This window comes from Equus caballus, chromosome 5 (assembly GCF_041296265.1).
Source record: "Equus caballus isolate H_3958 breed thoroughbred chromosome 5, TB-T2T, whole genome shotgun sequence".
NCBI classification, from domain to species: domain Eukaryota; kingdom Metazoa; phylum Chordata; class Mammalia; order Perissodactyla; family Equidae; genus Equus; species Equus caballus.
In genome coordinates, this window is record NC_091688.1 from 41,612,149 (window position 1) to 41,633,317 (window position 21,169).

A 21,169-nucleotide genomic window follows, 5' to 3' on the forward strand; every position below is an offset into this window, starting at 1 on the left:
GGAGTGTCATGTGTCTACCGGGGATTCTCTCATCATCCTAACTTACTCTCATTTCAGTTACTTTTGGTCTAAAAGTGCTTCTTAAACCTTCACGTTCAAACTTATCATCTGGGGACTTTTTAAATATGCTGGTTAAATCTACCAGATTCAGGTTTGGGTGGGTCTGACATCTGCGTTTAACCAGCTCTCCTGTCATGTTGATGCTACTGGTCTGTGGGGCTGTTTTCTGTAGTAAAGGTCTACAGTTCATTCATCATTTGGAGGACTGCTGAACCACAACTGGCCTCTTTTTACTCTCCTAAAAATCCTCTAAGATAGAGATGATGCCCATCTTACAGATGGGCAACAGGCTCAGAAAGGTGAAGGGATGCCACACAACCACAAAATGCCAAAGTGAATGATAGAGCTAGACTTCTAGACCATTCTTTCTCAAGTAATAAGCCCTGTGTTTTTTCCACTTAAAAGAACCTCAGCTCTAAGAAAAAAAAAAAAATAGAAAGTCCCGCTTGCCTAATGACATAAGCCAAATGCTCCATCATCTTTTTTAGTAGTAATGGCGGTATTTGACACTCCCCCTCACCGCCCCCCCAAGAAAAATCCCCAAATATCAGCTCTGGTCCAGTCTTTTACCGGTGGTTCTCAAGCTTGAGTGTGCACCAGAATCAGCTGGCGAGCTTGTTAAAAGATCGCCGGGCCCAACCCTCAGCATTTCTGACTCAGTAGGTCAAGGATGGAGCCCAAGAATGTGCATTTCCAATGCGTTTCCAGGTGATTTTGATGCTTCCAGGGACCACAGTTGACCTACTGCTCTGGGAATACGTGGATGGAAGACAGGGAGAAGGGGGGAGATTAATCTCCCTTACTTAGTAGTACTGTTATTTTGAAAAGTAGAAGGAAGGTATTTGGTGAAATGTTTTTTTAAATAGCTATAGTTTACACATGTTTCCTCAAAGGTTAGGGCTGTAACTACCTGCATAAGAATGCTTGAAATCTCCACATCCAGGCCATACCTCAGAGCAATTATGTCAGCATCTCTAGGAATGATTTAGGCATCAGTACTTTTAAAGCTACTCAGGTGATTTCAATACTCAGCCAAAACGAGAACCACTGAAAACAGCTCCCAACCAATGTGCACAGTGAACAGGCCATAGGTGTGTCTGAGCTTTAGGCTGGGCAGGAAGTGGAGCACACTAGCAGGGTGTGGCTGAGGCCTCCTCCCTTTACCCTCGTGTGCCCTTCAAATACCAGGACTATGTTAAAGGCAGCATCGCTGACTGTAGGAAACAGTTTATTTGTTTTGACATTGATGAGATGATGTTGTCTCTCTATAACCTCTATCTTAGGCCAGTAGTTACAGTGAAATATATTTCAGTAGATATCTGACAGCAAGTCTGCTTAAAGTAGATTAAAAACCAGTTACCGGAATGCTGAAATAAACGTCATATCAGCAAAGAGCTGAGCTTCATTATCTAACTGAAGAGGGCATGGAATTAGAACCATGATACTGAATGTGATGCTCACCCTGAGTGGAGGGAAAAAACCTTTACAATTAGGATTATAAAAACTTCCTCTTTAATCAAGGCTTTAACATGGAACTGACTTCTTGAATAAAATGGAAAGTTTCCAATACATTGAAACATAAATCACCATACACACAACACCTGGCAGGAAAAAAAAACAAAACAGCAAGTTTACACAATCCTGGTAACAGCCATGGTCTTATTCTCAAATGCTTGCTCCATCTACCAAGTGTGTTCTGAGGGATACAGAGCTCACGTGGCTTCTGGGGTCACACTCAGCCAAGGCTGCAGCCCAAAGAGCACTCACCAGGCTGGGCCGTGGTGCTGTTGGCTCTGCTCCAGAAGCAAAGCAGTCACTAGCACATTCAAACAGTGTATTGAACATCCTTTAAATATCCAAGTGAGAAACAAGAAGGCAACATAATAATGTTATCAGAAAGATGTTAGCAAGTGAGGACAGCTGTGTAAAGCTTGAGGCTGAAAAGTGGCTCGCCGGCTTCACTTCTTTGGCTTCTTTGGCAGTGGCCGCCGGAACAGCAAGATGTGAGGTTCTGAAAGAGTGAGCGGAATCTCAGAGACAAGCTCATACCATTCTATGCACAACCTATAGTGTATCCCACTCCCACCTCCCAGCTATCACCCACTCGGATCTTTCTAACTAAATTAAGATTTAAGCATATGGCCTTAGAAGCAGACCCAGAAGCCTGGCCTGTCTGCCAAGTACAGAATTGTTAATATCAGCTCTTTTGCTATGTTTGTACAGCCCCGGGGTGTCCTTTATTAGTTTTGCCTGGCAGCTTGGTGTCTGGTGTCTTATCAAAAAATATACTCTCCTTGGCTTATTTGGAACACATCCAAGAATTTGCTTTCTGATGGAGAATGAAGCAGGAGCCATAACCTCTACCGGGGTATACATGGCCTTAAAAAACACACAAAGTACCCTCTGACTGAATTAGAGATTAAAGGTGGTTTTCCACTGCCAGGTTGTCTCTGAACTTCCCAGATACTTCACTCTTATTTTTGGTCACTCCAGTTTTTCTAGATGGCTGGCAGATTAAGGAACCAGTAAACCACCCTCCCCTTCCGCCTATTCCTTTGGGTTATGCGATCTTATCATCCCTTCGTTCCCTCAGTGAAGGAGCCTGACGTGTTTGCTTGCAGCCATTGTACTGACCTGGTTCGTGGATCATATAATGAACCCATCCCTGACTCTGCTGAACGCCCAGATTCCTCCATTCAGATTCAGACATCAAATGGGTTTTAGGGACCAGCTTAGCTATGTCCTTGGGCAACATGACATGCCTGTAACAGAAACATGGGAAGGTGGGGAATTTGTGTCAGTACTGGGTACAGTCTGTTAGACAAGTGCCTGCATACAAAGCCAAGAGGGGAAAGCAAAGACAAACCTGTTTCTGATGGCAAGGAGTTTATATAATCTCACTGTGGGGTAGAGGCAGCTAGAAATAAATGGCAAGCTATGTAATTCCTCACGAAAGTATATTAAAAAGTCCTACTTAAGGGGCTGGCCCCGTGGCCGAGTGGTTAAGTTCGCGCGCTCCGCTGCAGGCGGCCCAGTGTTTCGTTGGTTCGAATCCTGGGCGCGGACATGGCACTGCTCATCAGACCACGCTGAGGCAGCGTCCCACATACCACAACTAGAAGAACCCACAACGAAGAATATACAACTATGTACCGGGGGGCTTTGGGGAGAAAAAGGAAATAATAAAATCTTTAAAAAAAAAAAAAAAAGTCCTACTTAATGAATAACTCAAGTGAACGAGCACCTGAATTCCAGGCACTGTTGATACACTGCCTCCGCCTCCTTGGGGCTTCCAGTCTTCTAGTTGATTACCCTAAAACAATACAATGGGAGCCCCACAGCACACGCAGTGTTAATAATTAAAAGTGGTTTGCAACAGGATTGGAAAGGAAGGGAGAGAAGTGATTTTGTGGAGAAGAAAGGCGTATTATGGAGTGCTGACTGGAAGAGCCATCATAAAGGACGAAATGTAAACGTCTTATCCTTTAAAATAGATCCTGCCAGCCCCGTGGCCTAGTGGTTGGGTTCGGGTGCTCTGCTTCGGTGGCCCAGGGTTCCACCGGTTAGGATCCTGGGCAGTGGACATGGCACCGCTCATCAAGCCATGCTGAGGCAGCGTCCCAAAAAGCAGAACTAGAAGGACCGACAACTAGAATATACAACTATGTACTGGGGGGCTTTGGGGAGAAGAAGGAAAAAAAAAGATTGGCAACAGATGTTAGCTCAGGGCCAAACTTTAAAAAATAAATACATAAAAATAAAATAAATCCTGAAATCTCATTTTCCTAACTCTGAAGGGATGTGCCATGAGACTTCTTTTGGGAAACTCCATGACTAGGATAAGTCTCCTTTCATGGCAGATAAATTATTACTCTTGACTTCAATCAGGCTAACCCAGATAAACTTCATCATGCTCAATGAAAATATACTAAATGCTCTCTCTGTGCTAGTAACAGAGGTTTTTTCCAAAGAGATAATTCTAGTCTAAATGTCTGAAAATAGCTTACATTCTAACAATCCCCTGGCACAAAGGTTGGCTTCAACACCTAATTAGACCAAAACAAAAAAAACCCCAAAGAACTTTCTTTAGCCAAAATACCACTACGAAGACTTACATCTTCCAAGGGATGACACTAGTGACTTCTCCCTAGTCCTGCAAAGATTTTACAGGCACATAGTTTTAGTTAGCTTAGTTCAGATGTAGAGGAAAACAGCCGAGGAAAGAAAGTTAACTGGATTCAAGCAGGGCCTGGGGGCTTTTCCCAAGGACCTGGCATAAAGATGGGTATGTATTTGTCAGCACACACCGACTTCTCCAGAGGGCCCAGAGCCCTCCACTAGGCTGGAGAAGAAACACAAGAAAAGCAAATTTCCATTTTGTGTTCTTCATTTGAGAAGACAAGATACAAACTAGGAAGTTGTTTTAAGTATTACACTTAATACAGATCAGTGGAATGCCAACATTTGTAGAATCCTTTGTCTTCCCTAATTTTCCAATCTAGAATTACGGCTTTAGGATTTATCAAATGTAAACTCTGTAGGAATTCCTTTCTTCACCATCCTGGGCCAAGTCCTATCTCTATCATAGGTGCTCCCATCTCTCTCATACCAATTATCACCTACTTTCTGAAGTCTGTCAGTATTTCCACAGATTTTTAGGTTTGTTGAAAGCAGAGACCACAGCTTATCTTTGCACTTTAGCAGAGCACCTGAAACCTATAAGCACTCCAAAATTGTTTCCTAAATAGACGCCCTCCGAATATATGAAGGGCATGTATTAGGTTCATGTTAAGTCTTTTCTCAATGTTCCTGCCCAGTTTTATTCCACTCCAGTTCCTCGAAGCTCCCTTCCTCAAAAAAGCCAGACAACCACGCCCCTTTCCATCAATTAATAAGCAGCACTTAGGCTCTCGCGGAACTCCCCTCGCAGTGAGCACGCGAGGAAAATTCGAGCTCCGCCTTTGCCGCCTTTTCCCAGTAGCTCTGTGGTTCTATGGTGTTTGCCGTGATACAAGCAGTCCCAAGAAGGCAAGTTCAACCTGCTCAATAAAGTTGAATGATCCAGAAATTCGCAAAGGTGAAGGTGGTCAGCACGCTAACACTCTAACCACGCCCACCTACACCTCCTCCCAACAGGGTTTACTCCAAATTCGCTACCACTTTGTTTCTTTTACAATCGCTTCCTACCCTTCGCGCATGCGCCTTACGCTCTTAACCCTCTCACACCCGTCCCGTTAACCTCCGCGCATGCGCCAACTCTGTCGCTTCAGTCCCCGTACTAACTCTTCGGCTTCTCATTTGTCAAAACTCACGACCTCGTTATGGCCCCCGCGCCTGCACTAACCGGTACTCGAACTCCTCATCGTCGTATTTGTCCGAATAGTAAATTTGTTTGTGCGACATGATCACTCTGCCTGAAGACAGCCAGCTCCGCACCACCGACCTCCAAACAACTCCCAGCAGCACGCGCTCCCACCCTCCTTGGCCTCGCTTTCAAACACGCCGCTCGCGCTTCCTATTGGCCCCTTTTGCTTAAGGCGGGACAACTCCACCTTCAAGCCTCCGATTGGCTTAGGTTTGCTTCTCCTTGAGTCCCTATTGGAGTGCGCTTCTTACGTTTCTCGAGACCTAGCTTAGATCAAAAATAGGCCTCTTATTGGCTGTCACTGCTCCTGTGCGCGTTCTCGCGTTGCCATTGGCTGGTTCGGGAAAGTGGGATGGGCGAAGGAGGGACGGTGAGGTAGAGGGTCAGGGGTTAGTGAGGCCGGAAGTGAGTGAAATAAAGTTTCTCCAGGGAGGCCAGGCCCGGGGAGAAAGTTAGAGCGGGGACCTAAAGAGGCCGTGACGTGATCCGGAACCAAATCGGCCCGCGGTGCGGTGCGGAGACTCCATGAAGCCCTGGTGAGTTGGGACTTTTTTTCTCCTTTGGTGACCCACTCCTCCACCCCGGAACCCCTCTCCCGGGACCCTACTTCCGGTCTTCATTTATAAGTCCCGCCCCCTGAGACCCCCTCTCCGGAAGTCCCACCTCCCAACTTCAGGGGGCTCCCCGAACCCCGATTTGTTTTCTATTTATTGTCCCCGACCGCACCCTGTCACCCAGCTTTCCTGGAAGTCCAACCCCCAGACATGCTTCCAAGCCCTACTGCAAGAAACCCTACGTTAGTCCTTCTAATTCCCCGAAACTCCGCCTCCTCGCGACGATTCTCCGCTAACTCTTGTCTATCAAAAAGCCTATCTCCCAAAAGGGCAAAACCCTGCCCCTCGCAGAACTACTGTGTTCGAATTCGTGAAGCCACGCCTCTCTAGGGGCTCCGCCCCCTGGGAGCGCCGCCCCTTCCTTAATCCACGTCTGATTGTCCAGAAGCCTCGTCTCCTGGAAGTCTGATGCTCGCGTCCTAGGGGACCACGCCCCCTCAGGAGCTTTATTCCTGTGGGACCCAGGTCATCACCTCAGAAGCTTTGTCTTCAGTCCCAGAAACTCCACCTGCTTATATTTCCCTCTTCTGTTTCTCTTTTGGGCCTTAGGCTCAGTTTTCCTGAGCTCTCACGCTCCACTGAGCTGGCTCTGAGGAGTGCGAGATTAGAGGCAGCCCTTTTCCTCTTCCTTACCCCCTTCCAAGGGTGGATCTACTTGAAGGGGGCTGGACTTGGGGTTTGGCACGAGATTGGGAGACAGACTTGCTCATAGATTCCCAGCCCCACTCCCTGAGTTTCCCTTCCCAGGACTGACTCCACCCCAGAAACAGCTGTATGTCTCATACCTGTACCTGGGGAGCTGGGTGGGGTCATGGATTTGCTGGTGTGTGACAGGAGTGAAAGTTTTCTACCACCAGAAAACGGTGGCTTGGAGTGGGTATAGGGGACAGTGGCCTTTTTGCTGTTTTTTTAAGGGACTCCTCAGCCCCCACCACTTCTCTGGCTCTTTCCCTCCTCCTAACCAGAGTTATTGTCTGGGCATTCCTCCTGGTCCCGCTTGCCCAGCCTTCCCTTCTGGAAACATTCCTGAGGCTTTCGCCATTTCCTGCTGCTTCCCACTGCTCTTGCCTCCTCCTCCCTGCTGGGCTGAGAAGCCACATGCAGCTTCTCCCCCTCGCCCAATCACCCCGTCTCCCAGTAGGCAATCTCCTTTTTCCCTATGCAAATGTAAGGAGCCCTCCTTCCTCTTTCTTTTCTTCCAAATGTCCACACCTGTTGGTCATTCCCTGCCTCTGGATCCTGCAGGCTCCCACAGAACTCTCATCTCTAAAGATGAGGACAGCCTGGTGTTTGTGAGTCGAGGGTGTGAGGCTATGGTGGAATCGCTTCCTCATTCTTTCTATGCCTGAGTGCCTGGGCCTTAGGAAATGCAGTGACAGAATTCCTTCTCAGGAGAGGTGGATGGAGTGACACAGCTCTTCTTGGATGAGGACTACAGGGAGGTGAAAGAGTTGAGCACAGTATCTAACACGTTTTAAGTGTTAGTACGGGCAGTCACTGTAATCATATGATTATTTGTGACTTTTTATCTTCTGAAGTAAATCTAAGGATAAGGGTAATTCTGAGGTGAGCCTGGGGGGGGTATATGTATATTTTACTACTACTATTTTGGTCACTTTCCAACTTCCTCTGTGGCCCCCTGAAGCAGAGCTGTGGCAGGAAATGTGGGTGAAAGGAATGGGTTTGGGACTGTTCCCTGTGTCCAGCCTCAGCCCATCTTCTGTCACCCTTTTCTCCTGTACTTAGCACAGATTTGTCTTCTGCCCTCTCTATCCCTTCATGGCCTGTAGCCCCCACTTCTCTTGGAGAATTGTTTCGCTTTCCCACCTCCTCCAGCCAGACCCTGCCCTTGATGTGAGGGGCACTTTGCTCTATGGTGGACCCTTGCACCCTCCCCAGTGACACTGCAAGAGGAGGGGTATGAGCATAACCTGTCAGGCCCAGGAAGCTGAAGTCAGTGTCAGTGCCCCGCCCCCTGACAGCTTGCTTTGCTAACTAGGCCTGTGGAAAGAGGGGCAGAAGAGTGCTTGGCCAGGAGCGAGCGCTCCTTGGGATGGTAAGTGCCATGCATAGAGAACAAGTCTCCACCAGCTTGTCTCCTCTGCTCCAGCTTCTGCCTGGTGGCTCCCTGATGCAGCGCTCAGGTTGGACTTTATTCCCCTTACTTCACCAGCTTTGTCCTACCTCTTGGCCCCTCTCTCCATCCGCTGGGACCTCTTCCTTCCTTTCCCCATTTCTTTAGCTCCAGTCCACAGCTGTTGTAACAGAGGATGCTAATGGCCCAGGCTCCCTGGGGCCACCGCCCCACTGTGTGGCAGTGGTGGGGGGTGGCCTGGGCTGGAGCATGGGGGAATTTGAGTGTTCAACCAGGACAGGAAGGGAAATGCTGAGCTCAGGGATCCCCTCCCTTTTCCACCCCCAGCTGCCTCTGTTTCCTCCCTCATTCCCCACTACCCTCCCTCAGCTTCCTGCTCCCTTTGGCCTGCCCATGTCCGGTTTAGATTGATCCAGATCTCTTATCTCCCTCCTTTCCTCTCACTCCTTCATCCTTTCCTTGCACCCCCACTTTACTCCTCCTCAGATTACTAATTGTTTGTTTGGGGCAGGGGGGGCCTGGATAGTTCTACCCCTGCAAGAGTTCTAGGTTGGGGCAGTGGTGGGGGCTCAGCCCCTCAGAGCCTGTGAGTCAGCACTGTCCTTGGGATTGGTCTGTCCCCTTAGCTCCCCGCCCCTGGGGAGGAGCTAGGCAGCTCTAGGTCCAGCCTGTTCTCCTCTCAGCCAGAGAAGAGGCTCCACGCTGGGAAGAGATGGGGCCTGAAACTGTCTGGGTCTGAGTGGGGGAGCCGCAGCCACTCGTCCTTCTCCCTCCCCAGGACCCCTGAGATCCCTGGGCCATAGAGGTCCGATCAGGCTAAGGGCCTGGGGATGCCCCCTGCCTGGCCCCCTTGCCCTGACTGGCAGGGGGGCCGGGCTGGGCAGCAGCCTCCCTCTCACTCCAGCCATGGATCTCCTGCCCCCCAAGCCCAAGTACAACCCACTTCGGAATGAGTCTCTGTCATCGCTGGAGGAGGGAGCTTCAGGGTCCACCCCAACGGAGGAGCTACCTTCCCCATCAGCTTCGTCCCTGGGACCCATCCTGCCACCTCTGCCTGGGGACGACAGTCCCACTACCCTGTGCTCCTTCTTCCCCCGGATGAGCAACTTGAAGCTGGCCAACCCGGTTGGGGGGCGCCCGGGGCTGAAGGGGGAGCCAGGAAGGGCAGCCGAGGATGGGGAGGGGATCTTAGGGGCAGCCATGCTGGACTCAGGCCCCTTGCCCCTCCTCCAGGACATGAACAAGCTGAGTGGAGGCGGCGGGCGCAGGACTCGGGTGGAAGGGGGCCAGCTGGGGGGCGAGGAGTGGACCCGCCACGGGAGCTTTGTCAATAAGCCCACGCGGGGCTGGCTGCATCCCAACGACAAAGTCATGGGACCGGGGGTTTCCTACTTGGTTCGGGTGAGTGAACATACTCCCTCCTACTCCCTCCCAGACCCCTCCAGTTTCTCTGCTCACTCCAGCTCTTTTTTTTCCTGCTCTTCCCCAGCAACTCCCTTGGTTTCAGTGTCCTGTTTGTTAAACCTTTCTTGCCCCTCCTCCCATTCTGTAGCCCCTTCCTTTCCAGCTCTGCCTGTGCCCCCTTCCTTCTTGTGACTCCCCCACCCCCGCCCTGCCATGCTTAGCACAATGCCCAGCACATCGAAGGCCTTAGTAAGTGATGGAATGAGTGTCTCCTGATGGTCCCCTCCAGTCTCCTCCCCCTTTCTGGAGATGTCACTCCATCCCACCCAATGCCTGCCCCTTCCCTCCAAATTCTCTTACCAGATGCATGAGATCCTCCTAGCCTGCCCTTTCCTTCTCTCCTCATTCCCTGTTGTCTTGCATGTTGTGGGATGTAGCCACGGGCAGTGGGCAGAACTTCTTCATCTTCCCTTCCCTTAGGGACCACGTAGGGGAAAGTCCTAGGGCCCTTTGTGAGAGGGTTGGGGGGAGGCGGCTGACTTGTCCTCCCATCCCTCCCCTCAGTACATGGGCTGTGTGGAGGTCCTGCAGTCAATGCGCGCCCTGGACTTCAACACCAGGACTCAGGTCACCAGGTTAGTGGGGAGGGGGGTGGATTATGGAAGTCCTGGGATTAGTGAGGGGAGGTGGGAAATGGGTCACTTGGTGGTGGTGCTAGTGATGGCTTATCTTTGGGTGGTAGAAGGGATTCAGAGAAAGTTAGGGGAGTAAGTCTAAGTCTGAATGAGAAGAGGCAACTCTGGCCTGGACACTGCTTACTTATCCAGCCTTAGGAGTCGTGGGGGAGGTGGCAGAGGCAGCTGGCAGCTGGAGCTTGAGTAGAAAATGGGGGTAGATGGAAGGTTGCTGCCGCCTTTGGGAAGGGAATGGGACATTTGGTAGCTGGAAAGGGGTGGGGCCGTACCCATTGAGGCCCTAACCCAATCAGCCAGGAAGCGGCCTCTCAGTGTCATCAAATATTAAAGGCCCTTAATTCAATCCACCACGACAAAGAGCCTGGAGTGCCCCAGGAGTCTGGCCTGGCCTTCCCCTCCCCCAGCCCTGTGGCAGCCCCAGCAGAGTGTGAGGCAGGCTCTGGGTCTGAGTACCCCTCTTTCCCCAGGGAGGCCATCAGTCTGGTGTGTGAGGCTGTGCCGGGTGCTAAGGGGGCCACAAGGAGGAGAAAGGTACCTGGGGTCGATGGGCTAGGGGTGCTGCTGGGAGATGTAGAGGAGCGGGGGAAGGCAGGTGGGGAGCAGGATTGGGGTGGTCTCCTGGTGTCAGGAACCCCCAGCTTCTGAGACGCTTGGGCCCTTCCCCAGCCCTGTAGCCGCCCACTCAGCTCTATCCTGGGGAGGAGTAACCTGAAATTTGCTGGAATGCCAATCACTCTCACGGTCTCCACCAGCAGCCTCAACCTCATGGCCGCAGACTGCAAACAGGTTGGTGGGGTTGGGCAAGGGGACCAGAAACACTGATGAGAGGGCTAAGCGGGGACCTGGTTATGAGGACAAGAAGCTAGGAGAGGAGGCTTGGGCGCAGCAGGATAGTAGGGAAGAAGGAAATTAAGAGGACATAGAGTAAGAAGCCAAGAAGATGAGACTGTGTTTCCAGGGTTCTGGGACAAGGGTGGGGGGCAGCCAGGTGGGCGCTGAGGCTGCCTGACACATGTCGTTCCTTTCCTTCTCCACCCCCTGCCCTACCCTCAGATCATTGCCAACCACCACATGCAATCTATCTCGTTTGCGTCCGGCGGGGACCCGGTGAGTTGGGGGACGGAGCAGAGGTGGTGGGAGAAGAAAGGGCCAGGCACTGGGAAGACACTGGCTAGAGAAGTGGGTGTGCTAGGATTGGGGCAATTATCTGAAGAGGACTGGGTTTTAGGGGTCAGGAGTGAGGTGGGGCTGCAAGATTTAGCTAACTGTCCTCTTCTGACTCTCTCCACCCCAGGACACAGCCGAATATGTTGCCTATGTTGCCAAAGACCCGGTGAATCAGAGAGGTGAGGCGTGGTGGGGAGCACTGGGTGGGGCCAGCTGTCCATGAGGCAGGTGAGCAGGACCCAGGGAGCTAAGCAGGGCCTCCTGCCGAGGAGGACAAGGGCCCCTGTCTGCCTCCTCCCAGCAACCCCACCTCAGAGCTCACTGACAGCCTCTTTTGTGCCCCCAGCCTGCCACATCCTGGAGTGTCCCGAGGGGCTTGCTCAGGACGTCATCAGCACCATTGGCCAGGCCTTTGAGTTGCGCTTCAAACAATACCTCAGGAACCCGCCCAAGCTGGTCACCCCCCACGACAGGTGAGTGGGTGAGGAGGGTGTGGGGCAGCTCTTGGGCCCCAGACTGAAACTAGGAAAGTAGGTCTGCTCTTCCCACACTTGAGCTCAGAGAGGTGCAGGGAAGGAAATAACCTGTGTGCCCCTGCTTCCCACTTCCTGCTATTCTTAAGTTTCCTGTGGCCATCAGGAAAGTCTTTTGAGGCCCTGCCTACTGCAGGGCCAGCTCTTCCTCTCATGTGCCCGTGGTGGAGCTGTAGTCCAGGACCTTCACACTGCAACTCTTCCCTGGCTAGATGGACCTTTCTAGTCCCAGCTGCCTCATTTCTGGCTTATCCCTCTTTCTTGCCCATTTCTCTATCCTTAGTTCTTTGTTTTCCTGCCCCTAGAAGCCATCAAGAATTTGCATGAGGGAGGGTGTCTCTTTCCTGAGATCCCTACCTTTCCCACCTCAGGCCAGTAGGTATTGAGTCTTTAGGGGAGGTTAAAGTATTCTGGAGCACCCCCCTCCTGGCTACTTAATACTTCTCCTCCCTCTTGGGAGATGGCATAATGATCAAGGGCATGAACTTTAAAGTCAAATCTGAATTTACATCTCAGCTCCACCACCTTTTAGTTGTAACTTTGGGCAAATTTTTTCACCTCTGACCCTCATTTTCCTCATCTATAAAATTGGGAAGGAAATAATACCTACCTTACAGGGTTGCCAGGAGGAGGAAATGAACACCCAGCCTCAGGCCTACCCCACAAGAAATGCTCACTACATGGCCACTATTCTGTTCCCCTCCCCCATCCTCCCACCCACACTCCTCACTCCCTCTTGTCCCTCTCAGGATGGCTGGCTTCGATGGCTCAGCTTGGGATGAGGAGGAGGAAGAGCCACCCGACCATCAGTACTATAACGACTTCCCCGGGAAGGAACCCCCTCTTGGGGGGGTGGTGGACATGCGGCTTCGGGAAGGAGGCCCCTCGGGGGCTGCTCGACCCACTCCGCCCAGTGCCCAGACTCCCAGCCACCTGGGAGCTACGCTGGTAAGTTGCTTGGATGGAGGGGGGCCCGGGATGGGAGTGGCTGGTTAGTGCCTCTGGTCTTACCTTATTTTTGTCCCTGCAGCCTGTGGGGCAGCCTGTTGGGGGAGACCAAGAAGTCCGCAAACAGATGCCACCTCCGCCACCCTGCCCAGGTATGAGGGGAGCTGAGAGGGGCAGAACCAGGGGTGCAGGAGGCAGGGCCGGGGTCACTGTAAAGCTCCCCTTTCCTCAGCAGGCAGAGAGCTCTTTGATGATCCCTCCTATGTCAACGTCCAGAACCTAGACAAGGCCCGGCAAGCAGGGGGTGGGGCTGGGCCCCCCAATCCTGCCATCAATGGCAGCGCACCCCGAGACCTCTTTGACATGAGTGAGTGCTCCTCTCTCCTTTCTGCATCTCTGTCTTCCCACTTGGTTCCTCTTCTCCTGCCTGTCTGCTCCTTCCTTCTTGGCCTCCCCTCCCTGAAGGTCTGGATCTGGGCATGTGTTGTGTCAGCTGCCTCTCCCAGCCCTCTCTCTGTACCCCTAGAGCCCTTCGAAGATGCCCTTCGGGTGCCTCCACCTGCACAGTCAGTGGCCATGGCTGAGCAGCTCCGAGGGGAGCCCTGGTTCCATGGGAAGCTGAGCCGGCGGGAGGCTGAGGCACTGCTGCAGCTCAATGGGGACTTCCTGGTGCGGGAAAGCACGACCACGCCTGGCCAGTATGTGCTCACCGGCTTGCAGAGTGGGCAGCCCAAGCATCTGCTACTGGTGGACCCCGAGGGTGTGGTGAGTGGCAGGGGTGTGGGTGGGGTGGCAGAAAGGAAGGCGCAATACCCTCCTGTGCAGCCCTGTTCCTTCCCTCTTTGCTTCCTAGACCTTCCCTGCTGGGCACCTCTCTATGGGCCTCCTGTTCTCACTGTGCCCGGCATCCTCCCCTCAGGGGCTTAGGGTTCCTTCCGTTCTCACATCCCTGAGCCTGAGCTGTGTTCCTTTCAGTCCTGGCCAGTCCTCACATTCTCTGACCTTATGCCCATCAGAGCTAGAAGGTGCTCATCTCACCTGAACTCCTCATTTGACAAATGAGGAAACCATCCTGGAGAGGTTGTGATGCTCAGTGTCAGATGGTTAGAGACTAGACACCCCAAGTCTCCCCTTGCAGGGGGAACCAGGGGCCTCCCAGCTCCCTCAGACTCAGGGCTCAGACCAGTGTCCTGTCTCCTATCTGCACTGCCCCACTGCCCCTCATCACTTTGGTCTCTTTTCTACAGCAATCTCAGCCTCCTTTCCACACCTCTTCTGTACTGTGTCCTCCTCTGAGACATGCCACCACCTTCCAGCTCAAAGGAGGAGTAAATGTCCCTCAGCTTCACGATGTCTGGGCTGATGTCCCCTCTGCCTTTTCCCAGTTCACTGACCTGCCCATTCCCATGGCTATCTCTAGCTTTTCTTTCTAGAGAAGTCTCAATGATCAGGACTGACGGCCCTCTCACCCCTGCCATCCTTTTCTCCTTCCTTAACCCTCTTGAATATTCCAGCTTCCTCAGCCTTGGGGGCTGAGGTCTTATTTAACCCTTCACCTGAAGTGACCCTCTCCCCACTTCCCAGGTTCGGACAAAGGATCACCGCTTTGAGAGTGTCAGTCACCTCATCAGCTACCACATGGACAATCACTTGCCCATCATCTCTGCGGGCAGCGAACTGTGTCTACAGCAACCTGTGGAGCGGAAACTGTGATCCTTCCCCGTGCTCTCTCCCAGAAGACACCCTTCCACCCTTTTCACCCTATTCCCTGACTCTCAGGACCTCACTTGGGAGTGTTCTGTGGGCTTGGCTTTATGTAGGAGCTGGGGGTAGTGTGGACACTGGGTTCAGCATCCAGCTGACAGGCTTTGAGTCAGGAGCCTGGGGTAGAATCCTGCTTCTCCCCAAACCTCACCAAAGTATTAATGTACAGAGTGGCCCCCTTCCCTGGGCCTTTCCTGTGCCAACCTGATACCCCCTTCCCCAAGAAGGTGGGTGCTTGGGGCCTGGGCAGTGTGCCTCCTTGTATGGAAAATGCCCTGTGGTTATAGGCCCGGTGGAGCAATCACCTTTCCAGGGAAGGGGAAATGATTCACACTTTTGCTCTACCCCTGGCTCAGGGTACCCTAGACCCTTCTCAACAACCCGCCCTCCCAGTGTTTAAACTTTGTGCCTTTGACCATCTCCTAGGTCTGAAGATATTTTATGCAAAGAGTTCTCGGGTCCCTGAGGTCAAGGACGGGTGCGGATACCTTCTTGGCCTCTGGGACCCTATCCTCTCCTTGCTCAGCACCCCCTCCATTTAGGCTGGGAGAACAGAGGCAGGAGTGGCAGCTGTCCCCTCTCCCTGGGGATATGCAACCCTTAGAGATTGCCTCAGAGCCCCCCTTCCTGCCAGGGGGGAGATGGACCCCTCCCTTGCTCAGTGCCTCCTGGCCTGGAGCCCCTCGGCCCAGGGGTCTGTATATACATTTCGTAAGTCCCACCCTTCCATGTTGCATGCATGTTATACTCTACAGCCAAAGTGCAGCCCTGCCTCCTGTGGCCCCCACCCCTGCCTCCCCCTGCTGGGGTAGGGGTCTGGGGTATGGCTGGATTTGGGCCTCCTGAATGGTTAACTCTCCGAGGTGGATTTTGTGGCAGTGGCAGGAACAGGGGCAGTGAGACTCTAAAGCAGTAGACAATCTCCAAATGCCATCTGTAGATTTGGAACTGCATTTATTTCTTATTTTATATAAAATATATATGCATATATTTTAGGGCTGTAGATTTCCTTTCCTAATTTGTTTTCCATGGCTTATTCTTGAGCACAAAATGATAATAATCGATTACATTTATACGCCACCTCTTTGACTTTTCAAAGCCCTTTTACAACTATTGGATTTTCCTCATCCCAGCCTGTGAGGCAGTTTGGACCTGCAGCATTATCTTTTCTACAAGAGAGACCCGAGGCAGAGAAAGGTCTATCACGAGCTAGGACTAGGAAAACTTGGGCGTCTTACCGCGAGCCTGGGAGGCAGAAGTTTGGCTGAATGTTAACAGTTTCCCCCTTGGGAAGCTGAAAACCTGCAGTTATCGAGTACCTTCTACAGGCCGCGCCCTGCACGAGGCCTGGGCGGCCACAGCGACAGAGGAGCCGGCCCTGCTCTGTCTCTAGGCCTCGTGGCGAACCGAGAGTTGACTGTCTTAATCCTCGCCTCCTTTTTTTTGTTTGGATGTTTTCACGGGTCTCACTTATACCAAAGGGAAAAAATCTTCATTAAAGTCCATATTTCTTCTACCTCGGCCTCTTAGTCCCTGTCGCTGTCTATTGTTCGCCGTGGGCTCCCGGCGGCGGCCGGGGAGACAGGAGGTGGTGGCCACCTCGGAACGCGGCGTGGCCGAACCCGCCTGGCCTGGGGGGCGCCGAGGAGAGGCGCCGGGAGGGCGCGGCGCGGGACCGTCGGCCGCGGGGAGGCTCGTGTCCAAGGAGGAGCCGGGGCCAGGCGGGGCGGGATCCCGACTCCCCGATGCCGACCCCTCGGCGGCCAGGGTTTCCCGGGCGCGCGCCTCGGCCGGCGCAGCCCCGCGGCGGCCCCCGCCAGGATGGTACGGTCCGGCCCAGGCGCCGCCGTCCGCCGCCCCCAGTGCAGGGGCGCGCGCTGCGCCCCCGCGCGAAGCGGCGCTGCCCCGGGGCTCGGCTGTGGGCCGGCGCCCGCTGCCCGCGCTCTGGGGGCGTCCTGCCCCGTCCCGCTCCCCCTCCGCGCCGCGCTCAGTGGTGGCGGCCGAGCTGAGTTCCGGTTCCTGTGGCTGCGGCCGCGGGCAGGCGGCGAGGCTGGGGCGAGCGCGCAGTTGGCGCTCGGGCTCGGCGCCTCCTCTCGCCGCGCCTCGGGGTGGCTGCAGCGCGGGGCCCTGCGCTGCCCCTGACTCCCCTTCCCGGCGATGGTGCAACCGGAGGGCGCGTCCGTCCCCCGCCGCCGCTGACCCCAGACCCCCACTCCATGGCCGCCCCGGCGCCGCCCCCACCGGACAAGCTGGAGGGAGGTGGCGGCCCCGCACCGCCCCCCGCGCCGCCCAGCACCGGGAGGAAGCAGGGCAAGGCCGGTGAGAGCGCTGAGAGGGCTGGATGCTGGAGAGGCCGTGCACTTGGGCGCCTCGGAGGGAGGGTGGGCAGGTGGGGGGAGGTGTTGGTCCTTAGGCTGAGGGGCCTGATCTTAGGCAGTGAAGAGGATAGGTTGGTGAAGCTCTTCAGGGGTTGGGGGCGGGTGTCACGGATTGGGGACCCTAGAGTTTGGAGGCACATGGAATTCACGAGTCACTTGGGAGTCTGAGGGTGTCAAGAGATGGGATGTGTCTCATTTAACGAAAGAGGCAGCTGAGTGTAGTCATATCATTTATTATTACACTTTTGTTAGTGTTTGTTAAGTAAATAATGTACACTGAAGTTAGAAAGTTCCTCAGAGCACGGCTGGGAGAGAGAAGGTTCTGGAGGCCTCAGAGAGACTTGTGTCTGCCTTTTGCTGCTCTTCCAGGTCTGCAAATGAAGAGCCCAGAAAAGAAGCGAAGGAAGTCAAATACTCAGGTGAGTGGTGGCTGGTGGAGGGTAACCTAGCCGCCCCTCTGGGCACTCTTTACTCTGCTGCTCCAGTATCTGCTTGTATCTTGCATCAGGTGCAGGGAGAAGCGAAAGCTGTCCCTCTTGCTGTTTCTGGTCCTTTCCCTCAACTTCATAACACGCTCGTAGGGTGAGAATGAGATGATCTTATCGGTCAGGATTAGAATCTTTCTCTCTCCCGATTTTCCTGTCCTGGTTCCCTCAGGATGATAACACCCACCACTCACTGAGCGTTTTAGGTGCTAGGGATTGTGCTAAAGGTTTTAACAGTTTGGGAAGCTAGGCATTGTCCCTGTTTTACAGATGAGGAATCTGAGGCTTAAAGAAGTTAAATACCTGCTCCAAGGTCTTGAGCTTATTCAGTGTCCGAGCTGGGTTCTGCCTGTTTCCAAAACACGGTTACCACACTGTGCTGGTTCTGCTCTCTCCTCTGTTTCTCTATGGCATTCAAAGGTCCATCTTGATTTTAGATCTGAGCTGGCCAGTACCAGCCTCCAAAATGTGTATTGTGTTTCTGGTGCTCTCCCGGTTTAGCTTTGGGTCTCCCTCCATGACCCTCTTTCTCTCATCTGTTCCCCACTAGGGCCCTGCATACTCACATCTGACGGAGTTCGCGCCACCCCCGACTCCCATGGTGGATCACCTGGTTGCATCCAACCCTTTTGAGGATGACTTCGGAGCCCCTAAGGTGGGGGCTGCAGCCCCTCCATTCCTTGGCAGTCATGTCCCCTTTGGAGGCTTCCGTGTACAAGGGGGCATGGCAGGCCAGGTACCCCCAGGCTACGGCACTGGGGCTGGAGGGGGTCCCCAACCTCTTCGTCGACAGCCTCCCCCTTTCCCTCCCAACCCTATGGGCCCTGCTTTCAACATGCCCCCCCAGGGCCCTGGCTACCCACCCCCGGGTAACATGAACTTTCCCAGCCAACCCTTTAACCAGCCTCTGGGTCAAAACTTTAGCCCTCCTGGTGGGCAGATGATGCCAGGCCCTGTGGGGGGATTTGGCCCCATGATCTCACCCACCATGGGACAACCTCCCAGAGGGGAGCTGGGTCCCCCTTCTCTCCCTCAACGCTTTGCCCAGCCAGGGGTGCCTTTTGGCCCTTCTCCTCTCCAGAGACCTGGTCAGGGGCTCCCCAGCCTGCCCCCCAACACAAGTCCTTTCCCTGGTCCAGACCCTGGCTTTCCTGGCCCTGGTGGTGAGGATGGGGGGAAGCCCTTGAATCCGCCTGCACCCACTGCTTTTCCCCAGGAGCCCCACTCAGGCTCCCCGGCTGCTGCTGTTAATGGCAATCAGCCCAGTTTCCCCCCAAACAGCAGTGGACGGGGTGGGGGCACTCCGGATGCCAACAGCCTGGCACCCCCCAGCAAGGCAGGTGGGGGTTCAGGGCCCCAGCCTCCCCCAGGCCTGGTGTACCCGTGTGGTGCCTGTCGGAGTGAGGTGAATGATGACCAGGATGCCATTTTGTGTGAGGCCTCCTGCCAGAAGTGGTTCCACCGCGAATGCACGGGCATGACTGAGAGCGCCTATGGGCTGCTGACCACTGAGGCCTCTGCTGTCTGGGCCTGCGATCTCTGCCTCAAGACCAAGGAGATCCAGTCTGTCTACATCCGCGAGGGCATGGGGCAACTGGTGGCTGCTAACGATGGGTGATACTGGCGAGGCGGCCCAGGGAAGTGCATACGTCCCTCCCTGCTCATCCAGGGTGACTGTTTCCATGTCTGGCTCTTGGTCCTTGTTTCCACTGGCTTCCCATCCCCATGGGGCAGAAACACAATGGCTCCTGGGGGCAGAAAAGGAACTGAAGTGGGCAGGTGGAAGAGCCTGGATCACTCACCTTTCTGGAAACTTAACATGCTGAGATCGGTGGAGATCCAGGAAACCAAAGCCCTGCCGAGCAGAGCCATTTTTTGTGGCTATCTCTGGAGGCCTAGGGGTATGGCTGCAAGAGAAAAGAGGCTGGAGGAAGATTTGGAGGGCAGGGGTGTCCCCTCTGCAGATGATGGACGCCCCCAGCACCTGTGCCTAACACTCCTATCTAGCCCCAGAGCTCCAGCTTTAGCGTTTGGAGTCACGTGTTAAAGGTTTCTGGCCAGAAGAGTTGGAATCTCTTCCTATACCTTCAGTAGCCCTTTCATGGGCTCTGGGAGACAGCTTTAGGGAATAAACGGGGATTTTTCCCTTTTCCTACCTGCCCCTTGCCTCCTCCAAGACCTACTCAACTCCTGCCCCATCAGAGAACCAAATAGCTTGGAGAAGCAGGAGAGGTCTTAACTATGGCAGTTTCTTGGTGATTTGGGGCTTCAAGACAATAGGTAAGAGATGCTGTCAGAACATATCTCCCTCATACCAAAGTCACTGGTCCTTTCTCAGCCTCTCGTGCTTTTCTCCGAATGACCATATTTTTGCCAAAAATTGGGCTATGTGGTCTGACAGACCGGAATATTTGGAGTTTGGACTGTTCTGGAGGCCTGGACTCTGTGGTCCTCCCACCCCGCCCACCTTGCCCATCTGCTGCACATTATCCTCTGTGCTGGTCTTCAACCTTTGGCGCCCTTCTTCCCCGGCCTCCCTGGCTTGACAGAAGGAAAGCTTGAAAAGGCACAGAGCCCTTATACCTCATTTCTTCTGATAGAAGGAGCCCTGTCACAGCCTGTGGGTCAGGGAGGCGGCGGGGCCCACGTTGCCGTGGTACTAAAATGCGGTCCAGAGCCTGGATGGTTTTTGCTCTTTCCCTGCTATTTTTTAGAACTCAGGCCTGGTGGTCTAGCAGTTCTCATTCCCCTCAGCCAGAGTCCTACACTGGGCTTTATTTGTTTTTATTTTATTGTTTAAGCACTGCCTGCCAGAGATGGGCCTGGGACCTGATCAGGAGTCCCTGACAGCTGCTCTTCCTTAGGACTCATGCACACATTCCTCAGTGGGGTGGGGTGGGCAGGCGTGGGGTGTGGCCCTGAGAGGAGTTAGTGGTCCGCTGTCCCCACTTCCCTTGGGACCCTAGCATGTGAGAAGACAGGTATACTGCGGAACTTGCCTGCGTGCCCAGGGCAACCAAGCCGTCTCCGAGGCTGTGAGAAGGAAGGGAGTGGCCTCTGGGCTTCTCACCCAGTGTGTCCCCACACGGAGACAGCAGAGTTGGCAACGCCCCACTGCTCAAGTTTGGGTTGTGTTTGAGGTTCTGTTTACCACACTTTAATCTGTTGCTATTTTTGTGCTGTCTCTCCGAATTTTGTAAAATGGCTCCTGGGGGAGTGTCTGCTCAGTCCCTCTTTCCCCATCACTCCACTACTTTGTGGAAGAAAGTGAGGGTGGCAGAGATGTGGTGGTGGTGGTGGGGGGGATCTTTTGTACGGTTGGATTAATAAAATGACTTGAAAATCCAGACAAGGACGCCTTGTTTATGTGCACAAAGTTTGGAAGGAGCCACTGTCATCCCTGGGAAGGATACTTGGGGGTGAGGATATGTATACCCCCCAGGGTCCCTGGAAGTGGGAATGGCAGAAAGATTCAGGCCCCTGAGCTGACCCTGGTACAAGCTGCTGAGCCAAGGGAGGCCCGTGTGTCCCGCCCCTCCCCATGTGTCCCGCTGTGAGGAACTGAGTTTCTTTTCCGAGCACATTCCTGGGCCGGGCCTGGAGCCAAGTGGGAGCTTTGGCTCCAAGGCCTCAGGGGGAAGAGTGCCCTTAGCGCTTCTGG

The 21,169-nt window shown here is 53.7% G+C and overlaps 3 protein-coding genes across 12 annotated transcripts; 2 read left to right on the plus strand and 1 right to left on the minus strand.

Moving 5' to 3' along the window:
* Positions 1 to 1,549: 1,549 nt before the first annotated feature.
* CKS1B (CDC28 protein kinase regulatory subunit 1B) lies at positions 1,550 to 5,757 on the minus strand. Its single transcript, XM_003365011.5, has 3 exons — positions 5,405 to 5,757; positions 2,695 to 2,822; positions 1,550 to 2,071 (listed from the first exon to the last, which is right to left on the minus strand). Exons 1-3 carry the CDS (start codon positions 5,461 to 5,463, stop codon positions 2,019 to 2,021), a joined length of 240 nt encoding a protein of 79 aa, XP_003365059.1. The 5' UTR covers positions 5,464 to 5,757; the 3' UTR covers positions 1,550 to 2,018.
* A 17-nt stretch (positions 5,758 to 5,774) lies between these two features.
* Positions 5,775 to 16,161, plus strand: SHC1 (SHC adaptor protein 1). 10 transcript variants are annotated; one of them, XM_070267077.1, is made up of 14 exons: positions 5,823 to 5,961; positions 8,039 to 8,183; positions 9,368 to 9,535; positions 10,103 to 10,173; positions 10,701 to 10,764; positions 10,900 to 11,019; positions 11,287 to 11,340; positions 11,528 to 11,579; positions 11,747 to 11,873; positions 12,683 to 12,881; positions 12,964 to 13,033; positions 13,114 to 13,248; positions 13,408 to 13,646; positions 14,466 to 16,161. In XM_070267077.1, exons 3-14 carry the CDS (start codon positions 9,371 to 9,373, stop codon positions 14,592 to 14,594), a joined length of 1,425 nt encoding a protein of 474 aa, XP_070123178.1. In that variant the 5' UTR covers positions 5,823 to 5,961; positions 8,039 to 8,183; positions 9,368 to 9,370; the 3' UTR covers positions 14,595 to 16,161. The 10 variants fall into 10 exon arrangements, with proteins under 10 accessions (XP_014595398.1, XP_070123178.1, XP_070123181.1 ...); XM_070267080.1 differs by having other exon boundaries at positions 13,117 to 13,248; XM_014739911.3 differs by having other exon boundaries at positions 8,039 to 8,095.
* A 249-nt stretch (positions 16,162 to 16,410) lies between these two features.
* On the plus strand, positions 16,411 to 20,855 carry PYGO2 (pygopus family PHD finger 2). Its single transcript, XM_001494399.6, has 3 exons — positions 16,411 to 16,964; positions 17,393 to 17,442; positions 18,059 to 20,855. Exons 1-3 carry the CDS (start codon positions 16,862 to 16,864, stop codon positions 19,124 to 19,126), a joined length of 1,221 nt encoding a protein of 406 aa, XP_001494449.2. The 5' UTR covers positions 16,411 to 16,861; the 3' UTR covers positions 19,127 to 20,855.
* Positions 20,856 to 21,169: the final 314 nt, after the last annotated feature.

What these genes read in the sequence shown, in the direction of transcription:
- CKS1B (XM_003365011.5), bottom strand. Translation starts at nt 5,463, where the DNA reads ATGTCGCACAAACAAATTTACTATTCGGACAAATACGACGATGAGGAG. An exon ending in GATGAGGAGTTCGAGTACCG is followed by an intron (nt 2,823 to 5,404) that starts GTTAGTGCAGGC and finishes TTTCTGTTACAG; the next exon opens with GCATGTCATGTTGCCCAAGG. An exon ending in TTATATGATCCACGAACCAG is followed by an intron (nt 2,072 to 2,694) that starts GTCAGTACAATG and finishes TCACTCTTTCAG; the next exon opens with AACCTCACATCTTGCTGTTC.
- SHC1 (XM_005610063.3), top strand. Translation starts at nt 9,041, where the DNA reads ATGGATCTCCTGCCCCCCAAGCCCAAGTACAACCCACTTCGGAATGAG. An exon ending in ACCAGGACTCAGGTCACCAG is followed by an intron (nt 10,174 to 10,700) that starts GTTAGTGGGGAG and finishes CTCTTTCCCCAG; the next exon opens with GGAGGCCATCAGTCTGGTGT. An exon ending in CCGAGACCTCTTTGACATGA is followed by an intron (nt 13,249 to 13,407) that starts GTGAGTGCTCCT and finishes CTGTACCCCTAG; the next exon opens with AGCCCTTCGAAGATGCCCTT.
- PYGO2 (XM_001494399.6), top strand. Translation starts at nt 16,862, where the DNA reads ATGGCCGCCCCGGCGCCGCCCCCACCGGACAAGCTGGAGGGAGGTGGC. An exon ending in GAGGAAGCAGGGCAAGGCCG is followed by an intron (nt 16,965 to 17,392) that starts GTGAGAGCGCTG and finishes CTGCTCTTCCAG; the next exon opens with GTCTGCAAATGAAGAGCCCA. An exon ending in GAAGGAAGTCAAATACTCAG is followed by an intron (nt 17,443 to 18,058) that starts GTGAGTGGTGGC and finishes GTTCCCCACTAG; the next exon opens with GGCCCTGCATACTCACATCT.